The sequence below is a fragment of the Cervus elaphus genome, chromosome 18 (genome assembly GCF_910594005.1).
Source record: "Cervus elaphus chromosome 18, mCerEla1.1, whole genome shotgun sequence".
NCBI lineage: Eukaryota > Metazoa > Chordata > Mammalia > Artiodactyla > Cervidae > Cervus > Cervus elaphus.
Window position 1 is genome coordinate 40,178,230 of NC_057832.1, and position 22,047 is coordinate 40,200,276.

At 42.1% G+C, this 22,047-nt stretch overlaps 1 protein-coding gene across 2 annotated transcripts in view; it reads right to left on the reverse strand.

Moving 5' to 3' along the window:
* The window catches only part of RAPGEF5 (Rap guanine nucleotide exchange factor 5), a 232,784-nt gene that overhangs the window by 155,470 nt on the left and 55,267 nt on the right, over positions 1-22,047 (reverse strand). For both annotated transcript variants that reach the window (XM_043871607.1, XM_043871605.1), the window contains exon 6: positions 10,631-10,697. In XM_043871607.1, the coding sequence (XP_043727542.1) occupies positions 10,631-10,697 (67 nt within the window). The remainder of the gene's footprint in view (positions 1-10,630; positions 10,698-22,047) is intronic.

Below are 22,047 nucleotides of genomic sequence, written 5' to 3' on the forward strand. Positions count from 1 at the left end.
AAAAAGAGTGAGTGGAGATCAGTACTTTAGCATTAAAAAAGCCGTGTTTCTAAATGTGGCAAAATTCATCACTGGATGGTGCGCATTGTGTACCAAATGTGACAGATTCTCCCCACTTCCCCTAACCTAAGATTATTTCTAGACCTTACTAACTCTATGTATCATCTCTTAAATAAGTCTACAAAGTTCTAACTTTTAAAATATTCGGTAAAACGCAAATCCCATGCTACTTCTTCTTCCTGAACCGGTACCAATGTGAACAATTCCAATCAAAAAAGCTGTCGCCCTTCTCTTTAGAGAAGCCCCAGGAATACTGGAAGGGGTATCCATTCCTTTCTCCAGGGGATCCTTCTGACCAAGGGATCGAACCTGGGTCTCCCATACATACTGCAGGCAGATTCTTTACCATCTGAGCCACTAAGGAAGCCCTCTCTTCAGACTCTACTGCCCAAAAAGGAATCTCTCCACTGTATCAAACCCAACTCTTAGATTCATCCAGAAGGATGAACTAAAGGAATCCTAGCCACGTTATATGCTTCCTGACCCAGAAAGGGTATAGCAGATTCTTGGAAAAGACAAACCTTAAAGAAAACAAGTGAAGGTTCAGAAGAATAACTAGGCAAGGCAAAGGAGAGGAGTTTTAAATGAGTGCGAGGAGTGAGACAGCTGACAAGACAGACATCCTTGGGGAGCTGGGGTCCTTGAGTTTCCTAGTGTTATGCTTTTGGTGATACAGGACAACTGGCTGTTCATTAAGACTCAGTTTCTGGTGCCTCCCTGAAAAGTATTTCCCAAGAGAGTCTATCTAAGGAAAAGATGACATGGGAGAAGAATCACAGGCCCGGGTTAAGTGAGAGGAAAATCAGGTCCTTTTTACCTGTAAAGCAGGATCCCAGAGAGGGAAAACATGAGATGACTTTTACTAGAAAGAATGCAAGAAAGCATGAGAGAACAAGTTCACCGCTGATGGAAAAACTGATGGAGTTAATGTCACAACTTCTGGACATTAAGCTGGGAAGACTCTGCTGTGAAGTTGACAATGTGCTGCAGTTATAACCATCTCTTCTTTTGTTTTTTGTCTTTTTTTCCTAGAGAGTTGCAAAGAGAAATTCCATCTCAAATCTCTTCTTCTCTAACACTTGCACCAAAAGTTATGTGTCCTGCTGACTTCTTGGGGTTTCATCTGCTTCAAGATCTTCTAGAACTTATAGCAGTAACCTTCATTTGTAATTTGGGTTAGATTTTTTTTTAAGGTCAGAGGTATTTCTCAGAGGAGTGATAATGTACCCTATAAGAAGGAATTTGGAAAACACCACTAAGGACATTAAACGCAGAGGGGTTCTAAACTAAAATTGGATGAGCTGAAGAAAATGAGCAACAGGATAGGGCAGAGACGTACCAAGAGAGAAATCTACACTGATGAAAATCATCAACTACATCAGCTTTGAGAAAGAATATGAGGGTGCCAGGAATACCACTGGCAAGATGGTGGAGCAGAAGGACGTACACTCATCTTCTCTGTGAGAACTCCAAAATTACAACTCTTTGCTGAACAACCAATGACATGAGAATGTTGGATCCCACCAAAAAAAGATACTCCACATCCAAGGGCAAAGGAGAAACCCCAATAAGACAGTAAGAGTGGTGAAATCACGTTTAGAACCAAACCCCATACCCGCCAGAGATGCTTGGAGAGCTCAAACAAAATCTTGACCGCATCAGGACCCAGAGACCCCACAGAGACTGAGCCAAACCTGTGTTTGAGTCTCCTGCAGAGGTATGGGTCAGCCGTGGCCTGCCACAGGGTCAGGGGCTCTGGGTGCAGATACCTGAGTCACAAAACCTGTGGCATAAGCCCTCTTGGAGGAGGTTGCCATTAACCCCACCACAGAGCCACCGAGGAGACAACCTACAAACTGCAGAAAAATTTTAAGAAAGAAATTCTCATACTGTTACGAAAGTTCTAGGACCCACAACAGATTTCCCAAGCTGGGGATCTGGCAACGGGACTGGGGACCCCCAGAGAATTTGACTTTGGAGGGCAGGGGGATTTGATCACAGAACTTACACAGGACTGGGGAAACAGACACTCGGAGGGCACAAACAAAACCCTGTGCACACCAGGACCCAGGAGAAAGGAGCAATGACCCCTAAAGACACTGACCCAGACTTGCCTGTGAGAGTCCAGGAGTGCCTTAGTGGAGGCGTGGGTCGGCGGCAGCCCGCTGCAGGGTTGGGGGCACTGAGCGTGGCAGTGCATGCATGGGACCTTCTGAAGGAGGCCGCCATTATCTTCATCACCTCCACCATAGTTTGGTCTCAAATCAAACAACAGGGAGGCAATAGAGCCCCACCCATCAACAGAAAATTGGATTAAAGATTTTCTGAGCCTGGCCCCACCCAGTAGAACAAGAACCAGTTTCTTCCACAGTCTCTCCCATCAGGAAGTTTCTATAAGCCTCTTATCCTTATCCATCAGAAGGCAGACAGAATGAAAATCACAATCACAGAAAACTAATCAAACTGACCACATGAACCACAGCCTTGTCTAACTCAATGAAACTATGAGCCATGCCCCATAGGACCACCCAAGACAGACAGGTCATGGTGGAAAGTTCTGATAAAACATGGTCCACTGGATAAAGGAATGGAAAACCACTTCAGTATTCTTGCCTTGAAAACCCCATGAACAGTATGAAAAGGCAAAAAGACAGGATGCTGAAAGATAAACTCCCCAGGTCGGTAGGTCCCCAATATGCTACTGGAGATCAGTGGAGAAATAACTCCAGAAAGAATGAAGAGACAGAGCCAAAACGAAAACACCACCAAGTTGTGGATGTGACTGGTGATACAAGCAAAGCCCAATGCTGTAAATGGCAATACTGCATAGGAACCTGGAATGTTAGGTCCATGAATCAGGGTACATTAGAAGTGGTCAAACAGGAGATGGCAAGAGTGAACATTGATATTTTAGGAATCAGTGAACTAAAATGGACTGGAATGAGCAAATTTAATTCAGATGACCATCATATTTACTACTGTGGGCAAGAATCCATTAGAAGAAATGGTGTAGACATCATAGTCAACAAAAGAGTCTGAAATGCAGTACTTTGGTGCAATCTCAAAAATGACAGAATGATCTTGGTTCATTTCCAAGGCAAACCATTTAGTATCACAGTAATCCAAGTCTATGCCCCAACCAGTAACGCTGAAGAACCTGAAGTTGAATGGTTCTATGAAGACCTAAAAGACCTTCTAGAACTAACACCCAAAAGAGATGTCCTTTTCATCATAGGGGAGTGGAATGCAAAAGGAGGAAGTCAAGAGATACCTGGAGTAACAGGCAAATTTGGCCCTGGAGTACAAAATGAAGCAAGGCAAAGGCTAACAGACTTTTGCCAAAAGAATGCACTGGTCATAGCAAACGCCCTCTTCCAACAACACAAGAGAAGACTCTACACATGAACATCACCAGATAGTCAATATAGAAATCAGATTGATTATATTCTTTGCAGCCAAAGATGGAGAAGCTCTATACAGTCAACAAAAACAAGACCGGGAGATGACTGTGGCTCAGATCATGAACTCCTTATTGCCAAATTCAGACTTAAATCGAAGAAAAGTAGGGAAAACCACTAGACCATTTAGGTATGACCTAAAGCAAATCCTTTAGGATTATACAGTATAAGTGACAAATAGATTCAAGGGATTAGATCTGATAGACAGAGTAGCTGAAGAACTATGGCCACAGGTTTGTGACATTGTACAGGAGGCAGTGATCAAGAATAACCCCAAGAAAATGAAATGCAAAAAGGCAAAATGGTTGTCTAAGGAGGCCTTACAAATAGCTGAGAAAAGAAGAGAAGCTAAAGACAAAGGAGAAAAGGGAAGATATACCCATTTGAATGCAAGAGTTCCAAAGAACAGCAAGGAGAGATAAGAAAACCTTCCTCAGTGATCAATGTAAAGAAATAGAGGAAAACAATAAAATGGGGAAGACTAGAGATCTCTTCAAGAAAATCAGAAATACCAAGGACATATTTCATGCAAAGATGGGCACAATAGAAAACAGAAATGGTATGGTCCTAACAGAAGCAGATATTAAGAAGAGGTGGCAAGAATACACAGAAGAACAATACAAAAAAGATCTTATGACCCAGATACCCACAATGGTTGATCACTCGCCTAGAATCAGACACCCTGGAATGAGAAATCAAGTGGGTCTTAAGAAGCATCACTATGAACAAAGCTAGTGGAGGCAATGGAATTCCAGTTGAGCTTTTTCAAATCCTAAAAGATGATGCTGTGAAAGTGAGGCACTCAATATGCCAGCAAGTTTGGAAAACTCAGTAGTGGCCACAGGATTGGAAAAAGTCAGTTTTCATTCCAATCCCAAAGAAATGCAATGCCAAAGAATGTTCAAACTGCCACATAATTGCACTCATCTCACACGCTAGTGAAGTAATGCTCAAAATTCTCCAAGTCAGGCTTCAGCAATACATGAATCATGAACTTCCAGATGTTCAAGCTGGATTTAGAAAAGGCAGAGGAACCAGAGATCAAATTGCCAACATCACAGAAAAAGCAAGAGAAATCCACAAAAACATCTACTTTTGTTTTACTGATTATGCCAAAGCCTTTGACTGTGCAGTTCACAACAAACTGTGGAAAATTCTTCAAGAGATGGGAATACCAGACCACGTTACCTGCCTCTGAGAAATCTCTATGCAGGACAAGAAGCAACAGTTAGAACAGAACATGAAACAATAGACTGGTTCCAAAATGGGAAAGGAATACGTCAAGGCTGTATATTATCACCCTGCTTATTTAACTTATATGCAGAGTACATCATGTTAAATACCAAGCTGGATGAAGCACAAGCTTCAATCAAGATTGTTGGGAGAAATACCAATAACCTCAGATATGCAGATGATACCACCCTTATGGCAGAAAGTGAAGAGGAACTAAAAAGCTTCTTGATGAAAGTGAAAGAGGAGAGTGAAAAAGTTGGCTTAAAACTGAACATTCAAAAAAAGAAGATCATGGCATCCAGTCCCATCACTTCATAGCAAATAGATGGGGAAACAATGGAAACAGTGACAGACTTTATTTTGGGGGGCTCCAAAATCACTGCAGATTGTGACTGCAGCCATGAAATTAAAAGACGCTTGCTCCTTGGAAGAAACGTTATGACCAACTTAGACAGCATATTAAAAAGCAGAGACATTACTTTGCCAATGAAGGTCTGTCTAGTCAAAGCTGATGGTTTTTCCAGTAGTCACGTATGTATGTGAGAGTTGGACTATAAAGAAATCTGTGCACCGAAGTATTAACGCTTTTGAACCATGGTGTTGGAGAAGACTCTTGAGAGTCCCTTGGACTGCAAGGAGATCCAACCAGTCCATCCTAAAGGAAATCAGTCCTGAATATTCACTGGAAGGACTGATGCTGAAGCTGAAACTCCAATACTTTGGCCACCTGATGCAAAGAACTGACTCATTGGAAAAGACCCTGATGCTGGGAATGCATCAGGGAGGAGAAGGGCACAACAGAGGATGAGATGGCTGGATGGCATCACCGACTCAATGGACATGAGTTTGAGCAAGCTCCAGGAGTCGGTGATGGACAGTGAAGCCTGGCATGCTGCAGTCCATGGGGTCACAAAGAGTCGGACACAACTGAGCAACTGAACTGATGAGGGTGTACGAGTGCCTACTTAAATGGTCCCCGGTTATTAGATTCTGTTCTCATCCAATTCTGACTGCTCTTCCTAAATTCTATACACTATATTTTTCATTTGAATTCATATCTCAAGACATGGCCACAAACTCTTCACCATTACCATCACCGGGTCAGTGTGGACGCTCAGCACAGTTCTCTTTTACCATCTGAGTGATGGCTGACTTCACTGGACAAGCAGCACAGATGACCACATCACAGCTCCCCCCACAACCCTTTCATAAATGCCACTCATACAACCACGTCATCAAACATGCATCTGATACGTTAGATTCACAACTTAGCCTCGCTCACATCACCTCAGCAGGCCAACAACTGGACCATGTGAATGAAAATCACCAGACTTTACTAGGATGTTTGTGTTTTCGTATTTCTACAATTTACGTCAAGAAAATTTAGCCTGAAGTAACAGAAATAACCCAACATGGTTTGTTTACGATGTTGATTTTAAGGCAGCATGATCTGAAGTCCAGAATCAGTTTTTATATCCTCTTTAACCATGTCCATGTTGCCACTTCCTGTCTTTGGATAATGCCCAAGTTACTTCTCAGTTCTGGAAAATGCCTCAAAGTTTAGCTTAATTCCTAAATTTACATCCTTAGAACTATGACTTTGAAAGCAGTATTTTACTGACTAAAAGCTCTTCTCTATGTCTAGTTTATCCTGGACTGTAAAACAAATATATAAAAGCTGTATTATCGATTCTGAACACTCTTTTTGTCATGTACCCTGGGAGAATTCATGTTTAAAGATAAAATAAAACAATGCTCAAAATTTCCAGGGTACAAAGTGGCAGACTGTGTCATCCATAGGCTCCTTTTAGCCTGCCAGCTTTATCTGACTAACAGAGACTCAGAGGAAACGAAGAAGAGAAGGTTTAAGGTTAACAAAATGTGTTCAGTCAGAAGATATTAGAAAGGTGGCTAAGATGTTAAGGCAGAAACCCTATGTACACAGGGAAAACCAAAATATTTTCAGATAATAATGCCCAAGGTGTGACAGAAGAGTTCATATACTGGGAGGAGTCTATTACAGTCATGCCCTTTTTCCTTAAGCTGAAAACTTCTTACAAGGTTTTCTTCTTTAGGTTTTTGGATGTCAGGCACTTGGGAAGGTGGCTCTTTCTTGAAACTCACTAGAAACATAGATGAAACATTTTTACTGTTTATGTTTGTGTAAATCTAGCAGCTGTAAATCTGACCGAATTATCAAGGTATTTTTATTTCTATATACACTGCCTTCTCCTGATACTTTAATATGAAAACTCACTTGTGTTTTCTTCCAGGGTAGAATTTTACATATTATTTTTTGGATGAAAGGACCTTTTTCCTGATGAACCTAAGCTGAGACTAAGAAATAAACTATTTAACAAGGGGGATTTTTTTTTTTTTTAAAGAATGCTTATTTATAAAACCCCCAAGTTTGAGGAAAAAGAGATGAATACACAGTGCAGTATGCGTTCCCCCTTCCAATGACCCCTAATTACACAAAAGCTCCGAAGAGCACTTTAACAACTCCACTTTACAGATGTCACTTCTGCTTTCCTTTAATGCATTTCAGGGTCATGCTAGATGACAACTGCCACTTGAGTGATGTATGCAAACATCTCCCGTCCTGTGTGGTGTTAACAGCTGGGTAACAAAGCTTTCAGACCACTGCCAACAGGAATATCTACGCTGTGAAGTGGGGAAGCACAACAGTCTCTTCATAAATGCTTATACAAGGAACCCAGGAATTTTAGAACCTAGATACTGTCTCAATTTGGCCAAGGTCATACTGTTTGAAAGAATTAAGAATAAAGGTCTACATTCTCAGTTCAAAGATAGTTTCATTATTCCAGGCTGGTCAGCTATCAATTGAAGACATGATTATTTCTCCTATATCCTTTATTCTCATTTCTACTCTAGCACCTTACCTAAATTTATTCAGTCTTTTAGCTTGGAGATTTTTTCCAGTAAGATTACCTCAAACAAGTATACAACCATCACTCTGCTGTCCACCCCTCCTTTCTAGAGGTTCTCTTGAATTTTACTTTTATGGTATAAACTTTCACTTTCAATAAGAAGTATATTCACTTCTTATCACAGTCTCCTCATCTCCCTTTGTGGTTGTGAAGTTGCTAAGTCGTGTCTGACCCTCTGTGACCCCATGAACTGCAGCACACCAGGGTTCCCTGTCCTTCACTATCTCCCAGAGTTTGCTCAGACTCATGTTCACTGAGTTGGTGCTGCTATTCAACCATTCCCTTCTCCACCCGCCCTCAATCTTTCCCAGCATCAGGGTCGTTTCCAATGAGTCGGCTCTTTGCATCAGGTGGCCAAAGTACTGGAGCTTCAGCTTCAGCATCAGTCCTTCCAATGAATATTCAGGATTGATTTTCTTTAGGATTGACTGGTTTGATCTCCTTGCTATCCAAGGGACTCTCAGGAGTCTTGTCCAGCACCACAGTTTGAAAGGATCAATTCTTCGGCGCTCAGCGTTCTTTATGGTCCAACTCTCACATCTGTACATGAGCACTGGAAAAACAATAGCTTTGACTAGATGGTTCTTTGCTGCAAAGTGATGTCTCTACTTTTTCATACACTGTCTAGGTTTGTCATAGCTTTTCTTCCAAGGAGAAAATGTCTTTTAATTTCATGGCTGCAGTCACTGTCCGCAGTGATTTTGGAGCACAAGAAAATAAAGTCTGTCACTGTTTCCATCTTTTCCCCATCTATTTGCCAAGAAGTGATGGGATTGGATGCCATGATTTTAGTTTTTGCAATGTTGAGTGTTAAGCCTCAGCTCCCTAACTCCCTTTTATCTTGGGGGCTGCCCAAGACTGCATCTTCCACTTTGCTCTTCAATTGACAACCTGGACTGGTTCCCATAACTCTAGTCCTGACCTTTCTGAGTTCCAGATTCACGTCTCCAGGTGTTTCCCGAATATTTTTACACCCTTATGTCCTCAAACTCAGCGTGTCCAAAATTACATCATCTCTCCTTCCGTATATTTTATTCAGCTTCCTAAAAGTATCATCACTTTTCCATTAAGTTCACAGCTTTGGTTACTTGGCTCCTCCTCTACATTTACCTAGATCTATTGATTTTTAAACAATTCTTTATGCTCCTTTTTCTTGTGGTTCCCCAAAAATACACCAGAAACTAGGTTTTCATCAGCCTCTCAAATTAGATGTTCATCCATCTCCCCATCTCCAACTCATCTTTCTTAAACGTCTACATCATGTTAATCTGTTGTTCAAAAAGTCTTTTAATTTTCTTTATTAAACCCCACAGCTAGAGTACACATCCTCTACCTGCCCACAGCCTGACCGCTTTCAGTGCTGATTCAAGTCCGGTCCCTTTAACCGAGCTCTCTATTACTGTTCTTGGATTTACTATCATACACTATGGTTGTTGGTGCTCAACTGTCAGTTGTTTTATAAGCTAGCTTCTTAATGTGCCTGCCTTCCTGGTATGGCTGTAAGAACCACATCTTACATGTTCACTGCTTCTGAAACTTACCTACTATATTACATTATTTTAAAAATGAGGCCCAGTGATTAGGAGAACATGACTAAGAAGTAGAAAATCCTGAGTTTAGATCCTGGCTCTGTTCCTTTTTAGATGGGTGACCTTGGGCAAGTTACTTAACCTCTAGAAGCTTTCATGTCTATAAAACAGAGATAAAGCCACCTATTTCACAAGGCTGTAGTGAAGTGTAAAATGTATATGGGTATGTGCACACACACATACAAACACACCATGTTTAACACAGTATTTGGTACATAGTGAGTGGGTGTTTTTTTAAACAGATGGCTATTAATGACTTTGCAACCCATAGGTCAATACTTTAAACTGCAAGTGAAGTGTCAGCCACTCAGTTGAGTCCAACTCTTTGCAACCTTAGCCCGCCAGGCTTCTCTGTCCATGGGATTTCTCAGGCAAGAATACTGGAGTGCGTTGCCATTCCCTTCTCCTGGGGATCTTCCCGACCCAGGGATCAAACCCTGGTCTCCTCATTACAGGCAGATTCTTTACTGTCTGAGCCACTAGGGAAGCCCTTTAAACTGCAAAGGTCACGTTAAATATTTTTTATTAACACACTGTCAAGATTCCATTGCATGTGAAGTTTTATACTACTCATCACTATATTTAGCCAAAAATTGCTTTTCTAAGCTACATTCTAGAAGAGTAGGAAAGACAACTTTTAACTTTCAAGCTGCGCCCAGATGCCAAAACTTGGGGTGTGAAACTATACAAGATCAGTTTCATTTCACATACATAACCCAATCCAGCATGATTTTCAGCAAGCACCATTTTTTCACTACATTTAAAGAAGCACTCAAGAAGCTTTGGGAAGGCTAGATTTTGTGAGAGAGGATTGCTAGAGCCTGTCAACAACCAGAGTTTAATGATTAGCGACCATGGCCAGCTTCTTCTGGGAAGAAGGGGCTAAGCTTTCCCTCAACCAACAGGTTAAGTACTGACTCTAATTAATGGCTTTAAAAGACATAATGAAAATGTTGTAATCCATACATTGAAAACTGAAGAACTGATCTTCTGTTCGTTGAGGTGGTCTTTTTTTCCTAATGAAACATACAGTCCTTTCTCTTTTGTGCAGTAGGTCACAGTTTTCCCTAGGTTAAGTCATACAGTATTAAAAAAAAAAAAGAAGTCCTTCTCTAAGGTTCCGGGAACTCTCCATCAACAGCATCTGTAATCTTGCAGGAGAGGCTGCCTGAGAGCAGAGCAAGTTAATGCCACTGTCTGTTTTCACCCTGACTTGGGCCTCCCACAGTGAGAAGCAGCCACAGGGCAAGTGTCTCCCTACATCACTACCCACAGTGCCTCCCTTCCAAGACCCCTCACTATTTCTGCACTCCTGGGCAGGGAAATCGAGTGACCTTACCGCAGACGTTAGACGGGCAAGAATTTCATCACTGCTCTCTTCTGAGTCTTCAATTTTCTGATGAGATCTTTGAAAAACAAAGAATAAATTACACTTTAGCTTTGGCTGCTCATATTTATTCACCAAGTTATGGGGAATACAGGGTAAATAATAGCATTATTGCTTCATACATTAGTGAAAGTAACCTATGTGAGCAACATGGTGACAATAATACCAGAAGAACACAACCTGGGGCAGGCCAACGATTCCTTCAAAATCAATCAGTGAGAACCTCCTTCCCACATATCAATTAAATCCTGAGGACTGTTACTGCTCTCCAAATGAATCGAAGGATAATCCTGACACACCAAATTTACTAACATGGGTATGCACAGAGAACCAGCAGAGGGTGAACATAATGTGGTTAAGTAGTGAAATTCCTGGTCAGTCTACGTTAAATCCAGATTCTGAAAATATGAAACATGAATTTTCTACTATATCTGAGTTCCAGCCGACAAACAAATTTATTAGGAAATAGTCTATTATAAGCCTTGTCCTGTGATAGGAATTATATGGATCACAATAGCAGAAGCACTTTGTTCTTTTTTATGAGACCACAGCCGAGTTGAGAAGAAAATTATGCATGTGTTAAATAACTAAGGAGACAAACAACATTTACACAGTGGGATATCAGTTTGTTTAGAAAATCACCTAATGTAATTCATGAAAAATTGTTACCACACAAATGTACATTGCTAACACATAAAATCTACTTCAAACAAGCCTTATAAAAATTACATTTCTTTCTCCTGACCTGGTCAAAGGGAAAAACACTGACTAATGCCAACTGAATATATGTAATCGTCTCCCAGATCTATTTCCACAAGCAATTCCTTGCGGCACCTCTGTGGACTGGGAGGGGGTTGGTGGTAATTGCTCTGCAGAGCAGTACCACGGTGTTACAGCCCACTGTTGGATTTCAATCTCAGAAACTGCAGTGGGCCAGCCTGAGCGCAAGCCTTGCAGGGCAGAAGGGCTTCTCCTGGCTCCTAAGAGAGTTGAGAAGAGGCTCTTTGAGAAAGGAAAAGCACTGGCTTCCAGTTTCTGTAAAAGTTACTAAAACTTTTCAAAGGAAAAATGTCCCACCCTTCAGGTCAGAGGAATGAATTACAAACTACCACCTTTACAAGAATGGCATGTCACAGGTATGGGGCAGTGCAGGCATGTTGTCCAATAACTTAATTCTTGGTGCAGCAAAGCCTCTGAAACATGACCTTGATAATGAACATTTCAAACAATAAGCTTTATTATTAAAACAATCTACTTACAAGGTTTCCATACGCATGAAGTTACACTGAGAAGAGACTGGAACCCTTTATAACCTAAGCCACCAAAGCAGGTTTATAAGATTATGCTGGGGTGACAGAACAGATCTGAGAGGAAATTAGGAGCTGAGAACATTAGACACAAGAGCACCACCAAGGACTTCAAGGCCCCATCGGTGTCTGCGGTGAAGAGCAGCTGGTGGTGCCATCTCTTGCTCAGCCCCCAGCAGACACCTGAAGGATGAGTCCATGTGCATGACGTATTCCCCATTAACACAGATTCTGTTGTGAATGCATTTTCAGCAAACTGCCGAAAGGAATTCAAAACTCCAAGGGAAGTTCTAGTGTGTGTGACTGATGGGGGCTATGCAATGAGTAACAGCCAAGCTGTTGCAAATTCAGTGACAAATAATTTCATCTCTGTTCAAGCAAAACTATCTTTCATCATGCTTCCAGCACAAAACACGCCCCTGGCAGAAACATTTCTCAAGGAAACACATCTAAGAGAGACAGTGATGCTCTCCTGAGTGCCGTCCTCCAGCCCAAGGCCCGTTTTTATCCCCTCAATCACCACACTCTATACCCAGAACTCTCAAGTCCTTCTCTAGCCCCTGAATCTTCGCTGAGCTTACCCTGTGCTTCCATCTGCCTTCAGCAGGGCTCTAGGTGGCAATCTCAGAACACTGTTTTCACTCTCATGGGGATCTTACAAGGCCCTCAGACTCGACATAACTTCCAGTGACCTTCTCCTGCCCTCAGTGGTACTCCACCGCCTCTCACCACTCAGCCTCACGTCACCCTGTGGTCATTCCTCATCTTTCCATCACATCCTCCTCTTCTCTGCTTTCCTGCTTTCCTCCCCACTAGCCTCTGTGGGAGGCTCTCACCTCCACAATATACTTTAACCAGCTTCTAACCAGCTTGTCTCTGCTTCTTCTCCAGTACCTGATCTTCTGTTGATGCCAGGGTTCTCTTTCTACAACCCCGACCTGGTCCTGCTCTTCTCCAGACCCACAACTTCAGGGACTCTCCCACTGCCTACCTGAGAATTCAGAAGACTTCCTGTCTGCTGAGGAGCCCAGGTCCACCCTGCTCCCACAAGGACCTGCACGGCACCCGGCGCAGGGGAGTGAGGTGGGCAGCAGGCAAACAGTGAGGCGCGTGGGGTGGGGGGACGGAAGAGGAAAGGACGATGCTCCCCCACTCAGCTTCCCTCCTCACCACGAGCATCCCTGCCCAGCGCAATGCCCAGAGGCCCAGAAATACCAGATTCCTTTTCCCTTGTAAGCATATTTTTGCAAAATAAGATAAATTCTGATTATTTTATGATGTAAATACCCATTCGTGCAACCCAGTGATGGTAAAGTTCTCACATATCAGATCAAAACAGATGATGAAACAGAAGGAGCATGGGAGAATAAAGATCTTTCTTCACAGGTTCTTTCACCACCTGTAACACGTAGCATGCCATTTTATACATGAGACTCAAGCATCCGTGGATTTTAGTATCCATGGAGGTCCTGGGAACAGTCCCCCACAGATACTAAGGAAAGGCTGTACTTGCATCTTAAGGGGGCTGTGCTGTGCTGCTCAGTAAACAAGGGAGGCAGAGAGAAACTCTGCAGAGAGAGGGCAACAGAAAATCCTGGTTGGACTCAGCAGTGATGGCAGTGACGAGATGATGAAAGAAAGAGAAAAGGAAGTGACCCTAGGAAGGAAGACCCATCCCTGAGGGTCTGAGCCAGCAGGAAGCTCTGGCCCAACTGCAGTCCCTTTTATGATTTCCTAAGGCCGCTTCTCAAGGTCTCTGCCTGGCAACAGCGCAAGCCTGACCCCATGATCCTCCAAGGGAAATGCCGAATCCTAGGGCTTTGGGCAATACAACACAATGGGAAAGACTAGAGATCTCTTCAAGAAAATTGGAGATATCAAGGCAACATTACATGCAAGGATGGGCATGATAAAGGACAGACATGGGAAGGACCTAACAGAAGCTGAAGAGATTAACAAGAGGTAGCAAGAGGACATGGAAGCAACCTAGATGGCCAGTGACAGATGGACAGATTAAGTAGTTGCAGTACATATATACAATGGAAATCAACCCTGAATATTCACTGAAGGACTGATGCTAAAGCTGAAGCTCCAATACTTTGGCCACCTGATGTGAAAAGCCGACTCATTGAAAAAGACGCTGCTGCTGTGAAAGATTGAAGGCAAAAGACGAAGGGAGCAGAAGAGGATGAGATGGTTAGATGGCAACACTGACTCAATGGTCATGAGTTTGAGCAAACTTCAGGAGATAGTGAAAAACAGGGAAGCCTGGTATGCTGCAGTCCATGGCACTGCAAAGACTCGAACATGACTTAGTGACTCCACAACTACAGGGCCCTGGGCGGATGTCTCTGTGAGTTCGAGAGGTCTGCAGTATCTCGGGGTGCTGCTGTAAGGACATGGGAATGGCAAAGGCCAGTGCGCCTCTACCCTTGTCCCTCTGGCCATCAAATAGGACACGTTTTCATTGCACTCAATCTGCACTGAAAACAAAACAAACCCCTGCCTCTCTACAGGTTTCTCCACCTTAATTACCGGCAACCCCACCCTTCTAGTTAGAAGTCACCTTTGATCCCCGCTCCTTATGGTCTCTTCACTGTATCCAGCCCCAGATCCTATCTTCGAGGCATCTCTCGCTTTGGAGCACTTCTCACCATCTCTGCTCCAACCATTGCTGCCCCAGCCACAAGATCGCTTACCTAGAGCCAGAGTGGTCTTGTTAACACGTAAGCTAGATCATGTTCCTCCTCTGCTCAAAACCCTCAAGTGACCCCCCATCATCCTTGGAATAAAGCCAGAGTCTCTAGAGTGCTGCCATCGCTTGCTCTCTTTTCTCTGTTCTGGTCTCTCTGGCCCTGCCTTCAATGCTCTCGTCTTGGGCCTTGCCCTGACTGTCCCCAAGCCTAGAACACTTCCCCCAACACTGCACATTGCCTCTTCCCTCACATCAACCTCCTGGAGAGGCCTTTCCTGACCCATCACTCTATCGCTCATTTCCTACTTCATCTGTGCAAAGTTTTCCACTGTTAACTGACATCAATCTGTTTATTTATGAAATTGTCCTTCCCTCCTAGACATGGGAATAGAGATTTATGCCTGTTTTGTTCCTGGTTACAGCAGACTTCCAAAGAATATCAAGGGGAGATAAGAAAGCCTTTCTAAGTGGACAATGCAAAGAAATAAAGGAAAACAACAGAATGGGAAAGACTAGAGATCTCTTCAAGAAAATTAGAGATACCAAGGGAACATTTCATGCAAAGATGGGCACAATAAAGGACAGAACCCTTCAGGTTTCTGTTAGGTAATGGACCTAACAGAGGAAGAAGATATTAAGAAGAGGTGGCAAGAATACAGAGAACTATACAAAAAAGATCTTAATGACCCAGATAACCATGATGATGTGATCACTCACCTAGAGCCAGACATTTTGGAGTGCTAAGTCAAGTGGGCCTTACGAAGCATCACTACAAACAAAGCTAGTGGAGGTGATGGAATTCCAGCTGAGTTATTTCAAATCCTAAAAGATGATGCTGTGAAAGTGCTGTACTCAATATGCCAGAAAATATGGAAAACTCAGCAGAGGCCACAGGACTGGAAAGGGTCAGTTTTCATTCCAATCCCAAAGAAATGTAATGCCAAAGATGTTCAAACTACCACATTATTGTGTTCATTTCACACACTAGCAAGGTAATGCTCAAAATCTTTTAAGCTAGGCTCCAACAGTATGTGAACCAAGAACTTCCAGATGTTCAAGCTGGATTTAGAAAAGGCAGAGGAACCAGAGATCAAATGGCCAACATCTGTTGGATCATAGAAAAAGCAAGAGAATTCCAGAAAAACATCTGTTCTGTTTCATTGACTACGCTAAAGACTTTGACTGTGTGGATCACAACAAAGAGTGGAAAATTCTGAAAGAGGTAGGAATACCAGACCACCTTACCTGCCTCCTGAGAAACCTGTATGCAGGTCAAGAAGCAACAATTAGAAACGAACATGCAACAACAGACTGGTTCCAAATTGGGAAAGGAGTTATGTCAAGGCTATATATTGTTTCCCTGCTTATTTAACTGATATGCAGAGTATATCATGTGAAATGCCAAGCTGGATGAAGCACAAGCTGGAATCAAGATTGCTAGGAGAAATAGCAATAACCTCAGATATGCAGATGACACATCCTTATGGCAGAAATCAAAGATGAACTAAAGAGCCTCTTGATAAAAGTGAAAGAGGTGAGTGAAAAAGCTGGCTTAAAACTCAACATTCAAAAAATGAAGATCATGGCATCTGGTCCCATCACTTCATGGCAAAATAGATAGGGAAACAGATAATCTAGACTGGGACTTAATGAAGGTGGGGAACACATCTGTCTCCAAATCAGAATTCTGTCAGGAAGAGGGTGTTCCTGGGGAATTGGGGCAGGCCTGTCCCTACCTCCCACCCCAAGCCAGGCTGCCGCTGCCCCGCCCTGTTTGGAAGGGACTGAGAAAAAGCCAGTTTTTAGCATGAATCTCAGACAACCCCAGTGAGAGGCTGGTGAAATTCTAGGGCATGGAACAAACCAGAACCAAGACAAACTATACAGGAATCTTTCAAACATGATCCCACAACAAACAAAAGATGCACAGCACCCACATATATGGGGGAAAAAAAAAAGAAAACTACAAACTATTTACTGGGCTTAAAAAAATCCATCTTTGAAATACTCTGCCAACACAAGCAAGAGTCACTTAGCCTGTTCTGGAATTCAGAGGTGTCTTGGGAGAAGTGCTATCCGAGGTGAGGTCTGATGGGAAAGGAGTGGCCCTGGAACTTGGCAGGATGACCAGCACAGGGAGGCGGGAAATGGCGAGAGGCCAAGCCAAGGCCAGGACAGTCAGGGCACGTCTGCTACTGCTAATGAGTTTGGGGGTTACGCTGAGGCACTTGGCTGTACACAAGCAAACAGGACTGCAGCAAAGGTAAGGAGAACACCAACAGAGGGCGAGGAACGGAGAGAGCAGAAACTGAGGTCCACAGCCCAGGCAGCAGAGGGAGCCTGGAGCAGAAGGGACTCGTCTCCACCACGTCAGGAAGAAACGACAGGTCAGGTGACAACCCCAGAATCCACCTTCTCCTGGACAAGCCAGAGTCCATTCCATCCTTGTTGAATGTCAGGCAAGGAAAAGCATTAGGGACCTTTTTATTTTCCACTAGAAATGTTTCCTGGGCCAGATTTAAAGTTTCTTTCCTAAGAAACCATTGCCACCAAGTCCTCAACACCACAACAGAATGTTCTTCAAGGGGCACAGAGTCAATCTCTACCATATCCAACACCTACAGACCCCAAGAGGATATCTGACACTCAAGTACTATCCCACCTAGATCTTCCCATAACACCTATAATCAGATAGGTCTATTTTGCTTAACAAAGCAAATTCCTATGACAAAAAGAAAAAGTGGGTGGGAGGTATATGAGAATTGGATTTTATTTTTTTGAGATCACTGATATCATGAATAAAAATACCTGTTCAAACTTCTCAAGAGAAGGTGACTTTTCATAGTATCAGGCTACTAGTTATATTTACAGAGGAAATTTACCAAACAGGAGAAAGTTGTCAATGTGACAGGTTTCATTAAGGGTCCAGGGTATATAGTTACACATTCATCTAAAACTGAATAAAATATTACTGATAATCTCTTTTTCACATTTCACATTGAAGATTTGAAAACTAATGTTTGCTATTTAATTAAACAGCTACATTTCAAATGTGTGCCATTTCAAGCAAGACTAAAAGTTTAAGTTTTGTTAAAAATTCCTGTACTATTCCTAAACTGATGTACTCAAATAGAGATAAGCAGTCTGTTTACACACCTGGAGTAAGCCTTATCTGTAAACAATGGAAATTTTGGAGGACTTAGTATTTCCTTAGGAGAGGCAGTGATGAGTAATAACAAAGACTGAGACCAGCTGATTTCATAGCATTTTTTATATAAACAATTTAGTGATAAACAGAAATTTTTCTTCACCTATGACCCTAATACAAAACTTATGTCAAGTTTCATCAGGAAAAATTTTTTGAGAGATACTCAAAAAAGGTTTGTTTAGTCATTCAGTATTTTGTCCTCTCCAAGGATCATAAAATGAGAATCTAAGCAGGAAAAGTAAAGAATACAAAGTGAAGTTTTGGGGATGCAGGAACGGCAGACTTGAAGTTGATCTTTCCAGTTAGAAGGTGTTAATCTAGCACCATCTCAGAAATTAAGGATGCCAATGAATTTCTCATGGTGCTTAAACATGTCAAGTAAAAAAGAACAAGTTAGGCAGGATAAGGAGAATAAACGGGGCAGAGGTGATGCAGGAGTTGGTGGTGGTGTTACTATTGAATAATAAAGTCCTCAGAGAAGACAGGGATCTGAATTATGGAAGTCATCACTGTGGAGCTGATATTAAAAATATGACTAAGTGATGGTGCATCCAGAGAGACAGCAGAAAAAAGAAGACTGAGCTCCAAACACTCCTTGTTTAGAGGTCAATGTTTCCAAACATGGGTTTTATATTATGCAGGTATAGTGAGGGCAACGGGTCAGGGGATGATGGACGTAGAAGTGATTGGTCAATATGGGGAGAATTAATATCTAAATAATATTGAATCTTCCAATCCATGAACATGAATAAATCCTCTACTTATTTAATTCCTGATTTTTTACAATCAGGCTTATGAAGTGTGTGACATACAGCTCTTGCACACTCTTAGACTTGCACCTAAGCATTTCACAGGTTCTTTTTTTGTGCCAGTACAGAAAAATGTGATTCCATACATTGGTCTTAGAGCCTGTAATCTTGCTAAACCATTTATTAGGTCTAGTGGGTTTCTTGTGGATTCCTTAGAATCTTTTATGTATATAATTTATGTTTATAATTAGGTCATCTGCAAAGAAAGATGGCTTTATTTTTTTCCTTCTAATCTGTATACCTTTTCCTTCTTTATCTGACCTTATTACACTGGCTCATGTTGGAAACAGTGATAAGAGGTAATATATTAGCCTTGTTCCCAATCTTAGTGGAAAAGGATTCAGTCTTTCACTATCAAGTATGACATAAGCTACATGTTTTATGTAAGGTTATACCAGATGGAAGAAATTCCCTTACATTCTTAGTTTTCTGAAAATTTCTATCATGAATGTTGAATTTTTTAAAATGCTTTCACGCATCTGCAGAGTCTGTCACATACTTTCAGTTTTCTTTTTTGGACTGGATCTGGTGGATTACACTGATTGATTTTTAGATGTTGAATCACCCTTATATTCCTGGGATAAATATCATTTTATGATGCATTATCATTTTTATATATTGCCAGATCCCATTCAGTAATATTTGTTACAGTTTTTATGTTTACACTCAGTTTCCTTTTCTTAACTTTGTCATAATAACACTGGTCTCATAAAAGGCCTTCCATTACTTACATATATGTGGTCACATATCTTATAAGGCTTTGGCACAGTTATTAACACAAACCTGACGGTAAGTAAATGTTGTTAAGTAAGTCACTTAGTGGAGAGTATTTGTGACAAGGGTGTGGTTTTTCCTAGACTCTCTATGTCCTGTCCCTTTTCCTTACCTGAAAACTAAGAGAAGCAAATTCAGTTATCCAGAAAATCCCTTTCCAGATATAAATGTTTATGAAGCTAAATTTACAGAATTTCAGAAGTGTCAGCCAAGTGTGACAGGTATCATGCTCAATAAAATATTTATGTCCTGATAAAATTAATCTGGCTTTTTAATGTAGTATTTTGAGACTGTGATTTAATTAACCTTCACATTCCCTATCACTTGGCGGAGCTCTTTCTATAGGACTAATGTCATAGAACTGTAGATCACCTTGGTGCACCTCGGCCTCTTGTTTAAAAAAAAATACTGCTGTGTCTTATCTCTCTATCCCAGTCTCGATTTAGTAGATCACAGGTTATATCTGTTTAATTTCTAAGGTGTCATGGTTGCAAACTGTGGTTCACTTTCTGCCTTCAGTTCACATTTCTGCCACCAAGTACAGACGCCGGCCCTTTGAGCAAGTTACATAATATTAATAGTTCCTCATCTGTAAGATCAGAACAGCTCCAAACTACTGTTGTCAGCATTAAATGAATCCCGTGTAAAATGCTCAGAATGTGGTAAGTACATGTAAGTGTTAACTATTACTGCTATTTTTTTTATTATTATTGCCACTGCTAGATTAGGTTAGGCCAAGCCATTTATTTTCCATTTTTAAGTAGTTGTGTGCTATGCTCAGTCGCTCAGTTGTGTCTGACTCTTTGTGACCCCATGGACAATAGCTCACCAGACTCCTCTGTCCGTGGGATTCTCCAGGCAAGAATACTGGAGTGAGTTGCCATTCCCTTCATCAGGGGATCTTTTTGACCCAGGGATCGAACTGACATCTCCTGTGGCTCCTGCACTGGCAGGCAGATTCTTTACCACTGAACCACCCATTTTACCATTTTACCAGAGTGGGGGGATCCCCTTTAACATAGAAATAGATCAAAGACACATAAACTCTGTACCTGTTGAGCAAATATATGACCAAAATGTTACCGTGAATTCAAGTAAATTGTACTTATTTCAGCAGCATCTATATACAGTTAAGTCATTCTCTTTATTCAATACAAAGATAATGCTTGGCTTCCCTGTAGATTTTCAGACCCCTGTAACCAATCTGAGCCTGCTCTCCACCCCTCTTAAGGTTCTGAGTTCCACTGATTTTGACTTACTGCTCCAGACATATCAAGCTGCCTTGTATTGTCTCAACATGCCACCCATCTTCTTGACTTCCTGCTCTCCTTACTGTACCATCTACCTCAAACACCCACCCGTTTTCTTCTCTATTTAGAGCCTGGAGCCATGAATGTCAAGAAAACCCTCCTAACCCACTGGGCTGAGCTTTCCCTACGGCTGGTTAGTGAGGAATCAAAGGTGCCATCCAGTTAAGTACTCAGCTCATTAACAGGAACAACAATGAACAGGCATGATTTTTTAAACAGGATAGAGGGAAGATCAGGGAGAGAGAGCAGACAGCAGTGAGTGAATGGAGGTCTGTGGGCCTCAGGAGCATCAGAATGCCAGCACACACCCAGGAGGGCACATTGGCCAGGACCCTGGGGCACTGATCAAGCCCACAGAGATGGACCCAAAGATGCCAGGCCCTGGCTTCACAGTAACAGCTCAGCCCAGGGTCGGGGCCCACACCACCCACCATATCCCCAAAGGCTATCTTGCTGAGGAGTAAGGACAGGGCAGAGAGAGACTGAACCATTTTACCAAACTATGCTCAAGAGCTAACCAAAGAAATTTTTAAAAATTCCCTTACTAGAATAATTTTACTCGATTAGGCTAAAATTATGGGGCTTTCACTATGGAGAACAGCATGGAGATTCCTTAAAAAACTGGAAATAGAACTGCCATATGACCCAGCAATCCCACTCCTGGGCATATCCACCAAGGAAACCAGATCTGAAAGAGACACATGTATCCCAATGTTCATCGCAGCACTGTTTATAATAGTCAGGACATGGAAGCAACCTAGATGCCCATCAGCAGACGAATGGATAAGGAAGCTGTGGTACATATACACCATGGAATATTACTCAGCCATTAAAAAGAATTCATTTGAATCAGTTCTAATGAGATGGATGAAACTGGAGCCCATTATACACAGTGAAGTAAGCCAGAAAGATAAAGACCAATACAGTATACTAACACATATATATGGAATTTAGAAAGATGGTAACAATAACCCTATATGTAAAACAGAAAAAGAGACACAGATGTACAGAACAGACTTTTAGACTGTGGGAGAAGGCGAGGGTGGGATGTTCAGAGAGAACAGCATTGAAACTAGTATACTATCAAGGGTGAAACAGATCACCAGCCCAGGTTGGATGCATGAGATGGGTGCTCAGGGCTGATGCACTGGGAAAACCCAGAGGGATGGGATGGGGAGGGAGGCGGGAAGGAGGATCGGGATGGGGAACACATGTAAATCCATGGCTGATTCATGTCAATGTATGGCAAAAGCCACTACAATATTG